Source organism: Embiotoca jacksoni, unplaced genomic scaffold (assembly GCF_022577435.1).
Source record: "Embiotoca jacksoni isolate LCO1_2020_lvr unplaced genomic scaffold, fEmbJac1.0.p SCAF_75, whole genome shotgun sequence".
NCBI classification, from domain to species: Eukaryota; Metazoa; Chordata; class Actinopteri; family Embiotocidae; genus Embiotoca; species Embiotoca jacksoni.
The window spans coordinates 449,293-463,064 of record NW_027185431.1 but is presented as its reverse complement, the minus strand read 5'-3'; the positions used below and the strand labels follow the sequence as shown (position 1 = coordinate 463,064).

The 13,772-nt window shown below is 50.5% G+C and overlaps 2 protein-coding genes across 2 annotated transcripts in view; one reads left to right on the top strand and one right to left on the bottom strand.

The window, feature by feature from the left end:
• Window positions 1-6,853, top strand: part of LOC138215425 (uncharacterized) — a 27,288-nt gene extending 20,435 nt beyond the window's left edge. The window contains exons 11-20 of the mRNA XM_069177563.1: window positions 1,771-1,829; window positions 2,045-2,090; window positions 2,203-2,257; window positions 2,578-2,704; window positions 3,090-3,255; window positions 3,345-3,382; window positions 3,462-3,608; window positions 5,604-5,697; window positions 5,796-6,486; window positions 6,787-6,853. Of these exons, the coding sequence (XP_069033664.1) occupies window positions 1,771-1,829; window positions 2,045-2,090; window positions 2,203-2,257; window positions 2,578-2,704; window positions 3,090-3,255; window positions 3,345-3,382; window positions 3,462-3,608; window positions 5,604-5,697; window positions 5,796-6,486; window positions 6,787-6,853 (1,490 nt within the window). The remainder of the gene's footprint in view (window positions 1-1,770; window positions 1,830-2,044; window positions 2,091-2,202; window positions 2,258-2,577; window positions 2,705-3,089; window positions 3,256-3,344; window positions 3,383-3,461; window positions 3,609-5,603; window positions 5,698-5,795; window positions 6,487-6,786) is intronic.
• A 2,096-nt stretch (window positions 6,854-8,949) lies between these two features.
• Window positions 8,950-13,177, bottom strand: LOC138215452 (apoptosis regulator Bcl-2-like). Its single transcript, XM_069177619.1, has 3 exons — window positions 12,316-13,177; window positions 11,741-12,090; window positions 8,950-9,081 (listed from the first exon to the last, which is right to left on the bottom strand). Exons 1-3 carry the CDS (start codon window positions 12,488-12,490, stop codon window positions 8,959-8,961), a joined length of 648 nt encoding a protein of 215 aa, XP_069033720.1. The 5' UTR covers window positions 12,491-13,177; the 3' UTR covers window positions 8,950-8,958.
• Between the last annotated feature and the right edge of the window lie 595 nt (window positions 13,178-13,772).

Genomic DNA, 13,772 nt, shown 5'->3' with positions numbered 1-13,772 from the left:
GACCCGTCTGTCCATGTGGGGACTCCATCAGAGTGTGTTGACCCGTCTGTCCATGTGGGTACGCCATCAGAGTGTGTTGACCTGTCTGTCCATGTGGTGCCTCCATCAGTGTGTGTTGACCCGTCTGTCCATGTGGTGCCTCCATCTGAGTGTGTTGACCCGTCTGTCCATGTGCGGACTCCATCAGAGTGTGTTGACCCGTCTGTCCATGTGGGGACTCCATCAGAGTGTGTTGACCTGTCTGTCCATGTGGGGACTCCATCAGAGTGTGTTGACCCGTCTGTCCGTGTGGGGACGCCATCAGAGTGTGTTGAGCCGTCTGTCCGTGTGGGGACGCCATCAGAGTGTGTTGACCCGTCTGTCCGTGTGGGGACGCCATCAGTGTGTTGACCTGTCTGTCCGTGTGGGGACTCCATCAGAGTGTGTCGACCTGTATGTCCGTGTGGGGACTCCATCAGAGTGTGTTGACCCGTCTGTCCATACGGGGACTCCATCAGAGTGTGTCGACTAGTATGTCCGTGTGGGGACTCCATCAGAGTGTGTCGACCTGTCTGTCCGTGTGGGGACGCCATCAGAGTGTGTTGACCCGTCTGTCCATGTGGGGACTGCATCAGAGTGTGTTGACCCGTCTGTCCATGTGGGGACTCCATCAGAGTGTGTTGACCCGTCTGTCCATGTGCGGACTCCATCAGAGTGTGTTGACCCGTCTGTCCATGTGGGGACTCCATCAGAGTGTGTTGACCCGTCTGTCCATGTGGGGACTCCATCAGAGTGTGTTGACCCGTCTATCCATGTGGGGACTCCATTAGAGTGTGTTGACCCGTCTGTCCATGTGGGGACTCCATCAGTGTTGACTCGTCTGTCCATGTGGGGACGCCATCAGAGTGTGTTGACCCGTCTGTCCATGTGGGGACTCCATCAGTGTGTTGACCCGTCTGTCCATGTGGGGACTCCATCAGTGTGTTGACCCGTCTGTCCGTGTGGGGACTCCATCAGAGTGTGTTGACCCGTCTGTCCGTGTGGGGACGCCATCAGAGTGTGTTGAGCCGTCTGTCCGTGTGGGGACGCCATCAGAGTGTGTTGACCCGTCTGTCCGTGTGGGGACGCCATCAGTGTGTTGACCTGTCTGTCCGTGTGGGGACTCCATCAGAGTGTGTCGACCTGTATGTCCGTGTGGGGACTCCATCAGAGTGTGTTGACCCGTCTGTCCATACGGGGACTCCATCAGAGTGTGTCGACTAGTATGTCTGTGTGGGGACTCCATCAGAGTGTGTCGACCAGTATGTCTGTGTGGGGACTCCATCAGAGTGTGTCGACCCGTCTGTCCATGTGGGGACTCCATCAGAGTGTGTTGACCCGTCTGTCCATACGGGGACTCCATCAGAGTGTGTCGACCAGTATGTCTGTGTGGGGACTCCATCAGAGTGTGTCGACCCGTCTGTCCGTGTGGGGACTCCATCAGAGTGTGTAGACCCGTCTGTCCATGTGGGGACTCCATCAGAGTGTGTTGACCCGTCTGTCCATGTGGGTACGCCATCAGAGTGTGTTGACCTGTCTGTCCATGTGGTGCCTCCATCAGTGTGTGTTGACCCGTCTGTCCATGTGGTGCCTCCATCTGAGTGTGTTGACCCGTCTGTCCATGTGCGGACTCCATCAGAGTGTGTTGACCCGTCTGTCCATGTGGGGACTCCATCAGAGTGTGTTGACCTGTCTGTCCATGTGGGGACTCCATCAGAGTCTTTATCCGTCGAAACTCTGTTTTTGTTTCAGGAATGTTGACCATCACAGACTTCATCAACATCCTGACCAGATACTACAAATCCCCCATGGTAACATACACACATGCACACACACACGCGTGCACACACACACACACACACACACGTCAAGTAACACTATTTATGAAATGCTCATATTTGATTTTAACTTCTTAACTTTCTTCAGATGAATCAACTCAGCTGCAGTCTGAGTTAAGGTGTGTGTGAGTTAAGGTGTGTGTGAGTTAAGGTGTGTGTGAGTTAAGGTGTGTGTGTGTCTCCGTCAGGTGCAGATCTACGAGCTGGAGGAACACAAGATTGAGACGTGGAGAGGTACGAACTGTTGTTATTATTGGATCAATATTTATTGACAATCAGCAGCTGTAACACGATGACATCAGAGATCATATGAACCTGTAGATAACACGTATGTCCATGTTGACAGAGCTGTACCTGCAGGAGACCTTCAAACCTCTGGTCCATATCTCACCTGATGCCAGGTACCTATGTGTGTTAGGTTCGGTTAGGTTAGGTAGTTACTTTATTAATCCCCAAGGGGAATTTTTTTTCGCTACAGCAGCATACAGGAAAGCAATGAAATAATAATTAAATAATAAAAAGCAATTAAATAACAGTAAAAAAAAATATTAAATATAAAATGTGTGTTTTATACAGCGTTAAATTTACAGGCATCAATGAATAATTTATTATCTGCTGAAAATAAGATGAGGAAGGAAAACAAGGACTTTACTGAACATATTTCTGTTTTCCTGCATTCATCAATACCCCCCCCACACACACACACCACCACCACCACCAGTATATTTGAAGCGGTGTACTCGCTGATAAAGAACAAGATCCATCGCCTCCCCGTCATCGACCCGGTCAGCGGGAACGCTCTCTACATCCTGACACACAAGAGGATTCTCAAGTTCCTGCAGCTCTTTGTGAGTCCATAGCACAACTCACCGTCTCCATGGCAACATCACACTTCCTGTTTATAACCGGTTTTATTTATATTGCCATCTCGGAGTGCTTTACATAGTGAGGTCAATAACTTCAAATATTAATCAGTTTTTCATTGACAAACATAATCAAATACTGATGATTGATAATCAGCTTTTACTCTGAATCACAAGTTAAAGTCTCCAATTTATTTGTCTTTTGAGAATGTGATGCACTTTGTACAGAAACTACAGTGCTCCCCCTGGTGGACAGACTGCTCCTTACACCAGTGTTCATTCATATTACAAAACTTGTCCGGGGTGTGTGTGTGTGTGTGTGTGTGTGTGTGTGTGTGTGTGTGTGTGTGTGTGTGTGTGTGTGTGTCAGGTGTGTGAGATGCCCATGCCGGCCTTCATGAAGCAGACTCTGGAGGAGCTCGGTGTGGGAACGTACGCCAACATCGCCTACATCCACCCTGACACGCCGCTCATCACGGCGCTGTCGGTGTTCACGCACCGCCGTGTCTCCGCCCTGCCCGTGGTCGACCACAAAGGTAACCAAGCGCCGCTTCGCCACACACGTGTGCAGACCGCTCAGAGTGAAGCGTGTGCTGACGTGTTGTCGTCCTGTCTGTGTTCGCAGGTAAAGTGGTGGACATCTACTCCAAGTTCGACGTCATCGTGAGTACGGCGGGCGGCGCAGACACCGGTGCAGGTGTGAGGTGTGTTTATGGTGCTGAGTGTGAATCTGTGTTCACAGAACCTGGCAGCAGAGAAGACCTACAACAACCTGGATGTGACGGTCACGCAGGCGCTGCGCCACCGCTCGCAGTACTTCGAGGGAGTCATGAAGTGCAACAAACTGGAGACTCTGGAGACCATCGTGGACCGAATCGTGAAGGCCGAGGTAACGGACACCGTCGATCAGCTGACTGACAACGTTTGAATCATCCCAATCTCATCTGAGTCCCACCTGAGTCCCACCTGAGTCCCACCTGAGTCTCACCTGAGTCCCACCTGAGTCCCACCTGAGTCTCACCTGAGTCCCACCTGAGTCCCACCTGAGTCCCACCTGAGTCCCACCTGAGTCTCACCTGAGTCCCACCTGAGTCTCACCTGAGTCCCACCTGAGTCTCACCTGAGTCTCATCTGAGTCCCACCTGAGTCTCACCTGAGTCTCACCTGAGTCCCACCTGAGTCCCACCTGAGTCTCACCTGAGTCTCACCTGAGTCTCACCTGAGTCCCACCTGAGTCCCACCTGAGTCTCACCTGAGTCCCACCTGAGTCTCACCTGAGTCTCATCTGAGTCCCACCTGAGTCTCACCTGAGTCTCACCTGAGTCCCACCTGAGTCCCACCTGAGTCTCACCTGAGTCTCACCTGAGTCCCACCTGAGTCCCACCTGAGTCTCATCTGAGTCCCACCTGAGTCCCACCTGAGTCCCACCTGAGTCCCACCTGAGTCTCACCTGAGTCTCACCTGAGTCTCATCTGAGTCCCACCTGAGTCTCACCTGAGTCTCACCTGAGTCCCACCTGAGTCCCACCTGAGTCTCACCTGAGTCTCATCTGAGTCTCACCTGAGTCCCACCTGAGTCCCACCTGAGTCTCACCTGAGTCTCACCTGAGTCTCATCTGAGTCCCACCTGAGTCTCACCTGAGTCCCACCTGAGTCTCACCTGAGTCCCACCTGAGTCCCACCTGAGTCTCATCTGAGTCCCACCTGAGTCTCACCTGAGTCTCACCTGAGTCCCACCTGAGTCCCACCTGAGTCTCATCTGAGTCCCACCTGAGTCTCACCTGAGTCTCACCTGAGTCCCACCTGAGTCCCACCTGAGTCCCACCTGAGTCTCATCTGAGTCCCACCTGAGTCCCACCTGAGTCCCACCTGAGTCCCACCTGAGTCTCACCTGAGTCCCACCTGAGTCTCACCTGAGTCCCACCTGAGTCCCACCTGAGTCTCACCTGAGTCTCATCTGAGTCCCACCTGAGTCTCACCTGAGTCCCACCTGAGTCTCACCTGAGTCCCACCTGAGTCCCACCTGAGTCCCACCTGAGTCCCACCTGAGTCCCACCTGAGTCCCACCTGAGTCCCACCTGAGTCTCATCTGAGTCCCACCTGAGTCCCACCTGAGTCCCACCTGAGTCCCACCTGAGTCTCACCTGAGTCCCACCTGAGTCTCACCTGAGTCCCACCTGAGTCCCACCTGAGTCTCACCTGAGTCTCATCTGAGTCCCACCTGAGTCCCACCTGAGTCCCACCTGAGTCCCACCTGAGTCTCACCTGAGTCCCACCTGAGTCTCACCTGAGTCCCACCTGAGTCCCACCTGAGTCTCACCTGAGTCTCACCTGAGTCTCACCTGAGTCCCACCTGAGTCCCACCTGAGTCCCACCTGAGTCTCATCTGAGTCCCACCTGAGTCCCACCTGAGTCCCACCTGAGTCTCACCTGAGTCCCACCTGAGTCTCACCTGAGTCCCACCTGAGTCCCACCTGAGTCTCACCTGAGTCTCACCTGAGTCCCACCTGAGTCCCACCTGAGTCTCACCTGAGTCTCACCTGAGTCTCACCTGAGTCCCACCTGAGTCCCACCTGAGTCCCACCTGAGTCTCATCTGAGTCCCACCTGAGTCCCACCTGAGTCCCACCTGAGTCTCACCTGAGTCCCACCTGAGTCTCACCTGAGTCCCACCTGAGTCCCACCTGAGTCTCACCTGAGTCTCATCTGAGTCCCACCTGAGTCTCACCTGAGTCCCACCTGAGTCCCACCTGAGTCCCACCTGAGTCCCACCTGAGTCCCACCTGAGTCCCACCTGAGTCCCACCTGAGTCCCACCTGAGTCTCATCTGAGTCTCACCTGAGTCCCATCTGAGACTCATCCGAGTGATTTTAAACGTGTCCACAGGTTCACCGGCTGGTCGTCGTTGATGAAGAGTCTCGCATCATCGGCATCGTCTCTCTGTCCGACATCCTGCAGGCGCTGGTTCTGACCCCTGCAGGTACACACACACACACACACACACACACACACACACACACACACACACACACACACACACATACCGTCCAACTCACCTGTCCGTCTCTCCGTCCACAGGTCTGGGCAGGAAGGAGTCTCTCCCCTCGCAGCCCACGGCTTTAGACTCGTTGGATCCACAGACACCATTTAAACCTGGACCACAGGAGGACCAGGACCTGAACCAGGATCAGGGTGGGGACCAGGATCAGGGTCGGGACCAGGGATTGGACAAAGTCCAGGACAAAGAACCAGACCAAGGACTGGACCAGGACCAGGTACTGGAGCCAGGTACAAAGAGAGAAAGTGTATCTAAACCACATCAGGACCTGGACCAGGACCTCAACCAGGAACTGGAACAAGACCAGTATCAGGATCTGGATCAGGACCAGGACCAGGTACTGGAGCCAGCTACAGAGGCAGAGAGTAAATCTGAACCACATCTGGGTCTGGACCAGGAACTGGATCAGGAACAGGATCAGGGTCCAGACCAGGGACTGGAAGAGGACCTGAACCAGGGACTGGACCAGGATCAGGGTCTCGACCAGGGACTGGATCCGGAACAAGATGAGGGTCTGGACCAGAAACTGGAACAGGATCAGAGTCCAGACCAGGGACGGGAAGAGGACCTGAACCAGAACCAGGACCAGGACCAGGACTCTGGTAAAGACACGAGCTGCAGGGAGGTTGATGCTGCAGAGAGCTGCCAGCAGGGGGAGACAGAGGGAGAGGCAGCAGAAAGAGAGGAGGAGGAGACAGAGAGGAAGATGGAGTGGGGGGGGGAGGCAGGTGGAGGAGAGGAAGATGAAGAGGGGGAGGGGGAGGACGGGGAGAAGGGGGAGGAGGAGGAGAAGAGAGAGGAACCAGAGGGAGAGGAACCAGAGGGAGAGGCAGCATAACATCATCACGTCGTCTCTCAGGTCTTCGTCGTAACTCGCCTCGCTTGAGTCGAACCGACCACCACAGAAGAAGAGGGACAGGAAGGGGCGGGGTCAAGAAAGAGCTGACAGCAGCCTGATGTGTGATTGGCCTGCGAGTCTCAAAGTCTTCTTTTTCATTGGCTGTCCACCAGAAAGGGAGGAGTTGGTGCAGGGATTGGACAGCTGCTCTGGAGGTGGGAGGGGCCTGTGGGTGATTGACATGCACTGGAGCTATTCGGCTACCTCCGATGGTTCAAACTTTTACCACAGAGAGACGAGGTGTGTTCGGTTCTGGACGAGTTTCATGGTCTCTGACAATCTGATAGTCACCGTGGCAACATGGATGACATCACTGCTGCACGAGTGTGGACATAAACAAGACCGCAAATCCTCCAAACATGTAATGGTATAAATGTCCTGTGTTCCTGAGTGTTTTCTGCCCCCTACTGGTGAACATCCATCACTGCAGCTGTGACTCAGATTTATTTATTTACACAAAAAAAAGATGCAAAATTTGATTTCAACTGTTATTTTTATCAGTTCAGGACAAGATGCAAATAATTATTAATGTTACATAAATCAAATAAAAAAATCTTCAATTTAACAATTCAAAGTGTTTTTAAAGTAGTTTTGACTGTTTTTATGTGGAGAGTTTTAAAATCATTCCAGAAGTGAGGGAGGGGGAGGGGCACTCATTACCTGCCGTACCTGCCTGTCCTCGCTGCGTTACTAAAGACTACGCAAGTTATTTTATAGACACGTAAAAGAGTCCTGCTGTAAGACTTTAAAAGAATCTGTACAAAGATGAATTTTATTGTTAAATGAACGGATTTATAGATGTTTCAGCCTGCAGGGGGCGCTCACAACAGACTCAAACAGATTACACCTTACAAGTCCGACATGTTTATTCCAGGGCGCCCCTGTGGATTCTGGGAAATTTAGTATTTTAAGAGAAAGCAGGTGGTCACAGGAAACCTCCTCGTGATGCGTTCACTGCCATCATGTCGAGTCGGAGCAGGCTGGCCGGAGCTTTTCCACAGAGACGAAGTAGATTTCCTGAGACTCATCCAGACTTTTGTAAATGTGCTGTTCAAACAACCAATAAAACATCCTGATGATTTCTTTCCAGTGTTTTATTCTCATTTCTTTAATGTTTTAAGAACATCAGCATCGTCTCAACGAAGCAACAACAATAAAAATAGATTTTAACAAGACTCATTTTTTATTAAATCTGAATGTATCAACAACAATAACTCTTCAGTTTATGGTACAATCGTTATAAAAACTACATCTTTAATTGTTTTATTTACAGAAACAATGTTCTCGCTGTCTGTCAATCATTCACATAAAACAACATCCAGGAGCTCAGAGCCTCTTTAAAAACATTTCAGAAGTTCGTTCTCACAGGGTGGACGAAGGAAATCAGATTTTAAATCCAGCTGAGAGGAAACAAACCATCAGTGATGATGGTGAAACTCTTCTTCTTCGTTGGTGTCATCGGGGTCACATGGGAGACCTGTTATAGTCAGTAGTTCTGGTGTGTGTTCATCCTCAAAGACTGGAGGCCAAGGGAAACTGTTGGCCTAGCTTAGCACAAGCTTAGCACTGGTTCTGGTTGGACACTGGTTCTGGTTGGACGCTGGTTCTGATTGACCGCTGGTTCTGGTTGGACACTGGTTCTGGTTGGACGCTGGTTCTGATTGGCCGCTGGTTCTGGTTGGACACTGGTTCTGGTTAGACGCTGGTTCTGATTGGCCGCTGGTTCTGGTTGGACACTGGTTCTGATTGGACACTGGTTCTGGTTGGACACTGGCTCTGGTTGGACGCTGGTTCTGGTTGGACACTGGTTCTGGTTGGATACTGGCTCTGGTTGGATACTGGCTGTGGTTGGACACTGGTTCTGGTTGGACACTGGTTCTGATTGGACACTGGTTCTGGTTGGATACTGGCTCTGGTTGGAAGCTGGTTCTGGTTGGACACTGGTTCTGGTTGGATACTGGCTCTGGTTGGACACTGGTTCTGGTTGGATACTGGCTCTGGTTGGAAGCTGGTTCTGGTTGGACACTGGTTCTGGTTGGACACTGGTTCTGGTTGGATACTGGCTCTGGTTGGACACTGGTTCTGGTTGGACACTGGTTCTGATTGGACACTGGTTCTGGTTGGATACTGGCTCTGGTTGGAAGCTGGTTCTGGTTGGACGCTGGTTCTGGTTGGATGCTGGTTCTGATTGGGTGCTGGTTCTGGTTGGACACTGGTTCTGATTGGCTGCTGGTTCTGGTTGGACGCTGGTTCTGGTTGGACTGGACCAGACCAACAGGGTTTATTTATTTATGGGTGAACAGGGCTCCCAGTGTGATCCCAGCTGCTCCCAGTGCAACCAGTCCAAACACGGTCCTCAGGGACCAGAACCTGGCTGGTCTGGACTCGTAGAGCTCCACGAAGGCATCCTGGGAAATGAGAGTGACAGGAAACGGATCAGTTTGAAAGTTTCTTCTTCTGATAAATAAACTTGGTGTTCAGACATGAAGTAGTTTTATACCGATAGATTCTTTTATCAGCAGAACAAACTGAAAACTCATCAGCTGGCTCCTCCCACATCCAGACACGTTACCATAGCATCCTCCACAGGTGGACCATCACTTGAGGGCTCCGCAGGGCTCCAGTCCAGCTCCTTCATGTTTTCTATCTGCTTTTATTTCTATTTATTATATAATATAATAGGTGTTTGCTGTGTTCGTCCACTAGGGGGGAGCACAACAAACACCATCAGACTCTTTGTGCTTCATCCTTCGTCTCGGACCCTCCTCATCCTCATCATGTCCCCCACGTGTTTCAGGGTGTGAGCTCAGTTTCATTTGGTTTTATTCAGTTTTATTTCACATAGACTGAAATGTAAAAGTCACTGCAGGTTGGAGTGATGAAGACGAGGAAGATGAAGAAGACAAGGAACTGACGGCTTCATCCAAATCATCGTTTCTGTTTCTGCCTCAACGTCTCGGTGGAAAATTTTATCACAAAGTTCTGAGAAAGCAGCTGAGCTGTTCTTAAAGCTACAACACACACACACACACACACACACACACACACACACACACACACACACACACACACACACACACGAAGGACTTGAACAACTGAAGAGAGAGAGTGTGTGTGTGTGTGTGTTTTCTACAGAAACAGTCTGTCAGCTGATTTGAAGCCTGAGGCGGAAACTCAACCACACTGATTACCTGGAAAGAAAGATACTTCTAGGTAATACCACACACACACACACACACACACACACACACACACACACACACACACACACACACACACACACGTCTTATCAGGCAGCAGATTAAACAGCAGGAAACCACAGGAGAGAATATAAATAGAAAGTAAAAGCCTCTCTCACTACAACCAGACTCTGTTTAAATTTCTCATGATTTTCAGCCACATGTCTGTGACAGGAGCTGCTGCATCTTTCGTGGGCCAATCAGAGTGCAGAAAATAACTCACATGACTGTGTTTGTTAACTGTTAATTATCTGGAATGGACACCCAGGCGGTGCTTTGGTGATAAAATTGAGGTTTTCTCAGTGGAGGTTTGGAATGAAGCAGCAGTGATGATCCAGGTTTTAATGAGACGTATTTCAAAGGAAGGTCGGCTGTTTAACCCGAGTTAACTATATATATTAAATATATTTAATAAACCGGTTACTAACCAGCTGGTCCAAAGTTACCAGTTAAGTTTTGGAGCAGAACAGTTAACTCACAGCTGCTCTTAAATCAGACGTTTTTCAAAGGGAGTCTGGTTCTGTTCTTTAATGTTTATTTTTCATTTTTCACTGAATCATTTAAACATTTGACAAAGATGTCAACCTCGTTTCTAAATCCCCCCCTCTTTCTCACACACACACACACACACACACACACACACACACACACACACACACACACAAAACACACACACACAAAACACACACACGACACACACACACACACACACACTACACACACACACACGCGACACACACACAACACACACACACTGCACACACACACACACACACACACACACACACACAACACACACACAACACACACACACACACACACACACACACACACAACACACACACAACACAGACACACACACACACACAACACACACACACAACACACACACACACAACACACACACACACACACACACTCAACACACACACACACACACACACACACACACACAACACACACACACACACACACAACACACACACACACACACACACACACACAACACAGACACACACACACACACACACAACACACACACACAACACACACACACACACACACACACACACACACACACACACACAACACACACACACACACACACACACACACACACACAGTCTTCAGAGTTTTAGGGATTTTCTACACTTTACATTTCATTTGCATTCAAACCAAAATACTCTGCATCACTGAACCTGTGTGTGTGTGGAACCTCTTTGTAGACCAGAACCCCTACAAGGACATCCTGCCCTGGAGGTCCTCCTGTAGGAGGACCTGCAGAGACCTCTTTAACCCAGAACCGGGTCCTGGTGTTCCTTTCAGAACTACCTCCATTAAGGCCCTCAGGGACCGGATCACTATGGAGGAACTACGTTCTCAGGGACCGTATCACTGTGGAGGAACTACGTTCTCAGGGACCGGATCACTGTGGAGGAACTACGTTCTCAGGGACCGGATCACTGTGGAGGAACTACATTCTCAGGGACCGGATCACTGTGGAGGAACTACGTTCTCAGGGACCGGATCACTGTGGAGGAACTACGTTCTCAGGGACCGGATCACTGTAGAGGAACTACGTTCTCAGGGACCGGATCACTGTGGAGGAACTACGTTCTCAGGGACCGGATCACTGTAGAGGAACTACGTTCTCAGGGACCGGATCACTGTGGAGGAACTACGTTCTCAGGGACCGGATCACTGTAGAGGAACTACGTTCTCAGGGACCCTCTGAGACCAGAAAACTGTCTGTAGGTCTGAGGAGGATGAACGAGGAGGACGGAGACAAGGAGACAAGGAGACAAGGAGACAAGGAGACACCACCCACCCATCCTCCGTTGTCTTGGATCCATCCTCGGAGCTCCGCTCCGTCCAGACTCTCCTCCATCCAGCCGGCGACGTCGTCCACCCGACCCGGCTCACCTGTCCTCGCCAGCTCGGCGCTCAGAGCTCCGCCCACCTCCATCATGGCCACGATGCGTCCCCAGTTCACCCCGTCGACAAACAGCTCCTCCCTGATCGCCGTCAGGCTGCGTCGCAGCGCCGCGCCACCGCCGCCGTCCCCGTCCCCGCACAGCCGAGACACCTGGTCCGACAGGTCGTCATGGTAACGCCGCTCCAGCTCATCGCCGGCGCTCCGCAGCACGACCTGCAGCGGTGGCGGGGCCAACCAGGGGCCTGGGAGGAGACAGATGATGTCATTACAATGTGACATCACAACAGCTGGGAGGAAGTGGGAGGGACATGACGGGATGATGTCATTACAGAAGGAGCAGAAAACAGTGATGTCATCCATCTATTCTTCCTGATGTCACTGCGCTGGGAGCAGTGACATCATGAGGAGTGACTCAAGTAGGCTAGACCACTCCCACCATTACCATGGCAACACAGTGCACCTCCTACCTGGCAAGGATTCATCCTCAGATCTCCATGATGGTGGTGATGAAGCTTCAGTGCGCCTGCGCTGACCACCCGGTCTGTGTGGCGGTGGTGGGAAACGCCAGGCCACGCCCCTATTGAGCAGCTTGTAGTGCAGGTAATCCTCTACGATGTGGCGGCTGCTGTAGGCGGCGGCCATCGCCCCCTGCAGGCCACCGTACGTCACTGCCGCGCTCTGCTCCTGCAGCCAATAATCATCCCTCCGGGAACACCTGGTGACGTCAGCAGTTCGGCTGTCACAGGTGCCTCTCAGCTAAAAACCATCTTCATCCTGCTGATCAGCTGGATCAGGAAATACTGATCATCAATAGGTCAGCTGAGAGTAAACAAAGTGACGCCACTGTAGAATTCAAACAGTTAAAAGTCAAAGTTTCCGGGTTCAAACGATCACGAGCTCCGTGTCTGATCCAGCATGACGTCGACACCGACACGTGCAGCTGTGATGATCAATAATCCATCAAAGAAACATTCATCTGGAGACTCAGAGCGGGAACAGGTCTCCTCTCGGACTGCACGTGCTGCTCACACACTTACACTCACTCGCGGAGCCAGTGGCCACGCCCCCTCCTCTCCGGGTGAGGAGGAGGAGGATGATGAAGGTCCGTAGTGCCCGTGCATGTGACAAAGTTTGAATGATTGGATTGTAATGATCGACAGTAGTACCTGTAGTAATACCACTAGAGTATTAGTATCATAAATGATAACAGAAGTATTAATAGTACTGCAGTGGTAGTAGTGAAAGTACTCCAGAGTTCACAGTATCTGCAGTAGTATTACCAGCACTACTGACAGTAGTAGTTGTACTTGTACAAGTATTCTAATGTTATTATTAGTAATATAATCATTTTAATGGCACTAGTACTTGTAGTAGAAGTATTAGTACTATCAGCAGTATTAACAGGAGTTGTATTAAAATCATTATTATTGTTATCAGTAGGAGTACTTCTAGTACTAATGGTACAATGAATACTTCATGTAGCTGAAGTATTACTGCAGTCAGCAGTAGTAGAAGTATTGTGGTTCATACTGTTAGTAGTAGTATAGTACTTGTGATAAGTATAATGAAGTATTCGTAGTATACTGCTGTAGAACCCAGCAGTTACTGCATCCTTTAAAGTAATACCAGTACTGCAGTACTGTTAGGTGTAGTATTACTACTGCCAGCAGTAACAGTATCAGTAGTATTATTGACTGGTTGTTCGTCAGGAAGTGACAGTTTGTTTCCATGGTAACATGCTGAACTTTAAAAGCAGCTGTGTTGTTGTGTGTTTTGGCGCCACCTGCTGGACTTCCTCTGCGGTCACATGATGAGCTGCTCTTCAACAAACTTTATTTCTGCAGCACTTCTGTTGTTGACATGTTTAAATCGACCAATCAGAGCCCGCCTCTTACTGTTGTTGTTTATATTGTTGTTGTTTTAT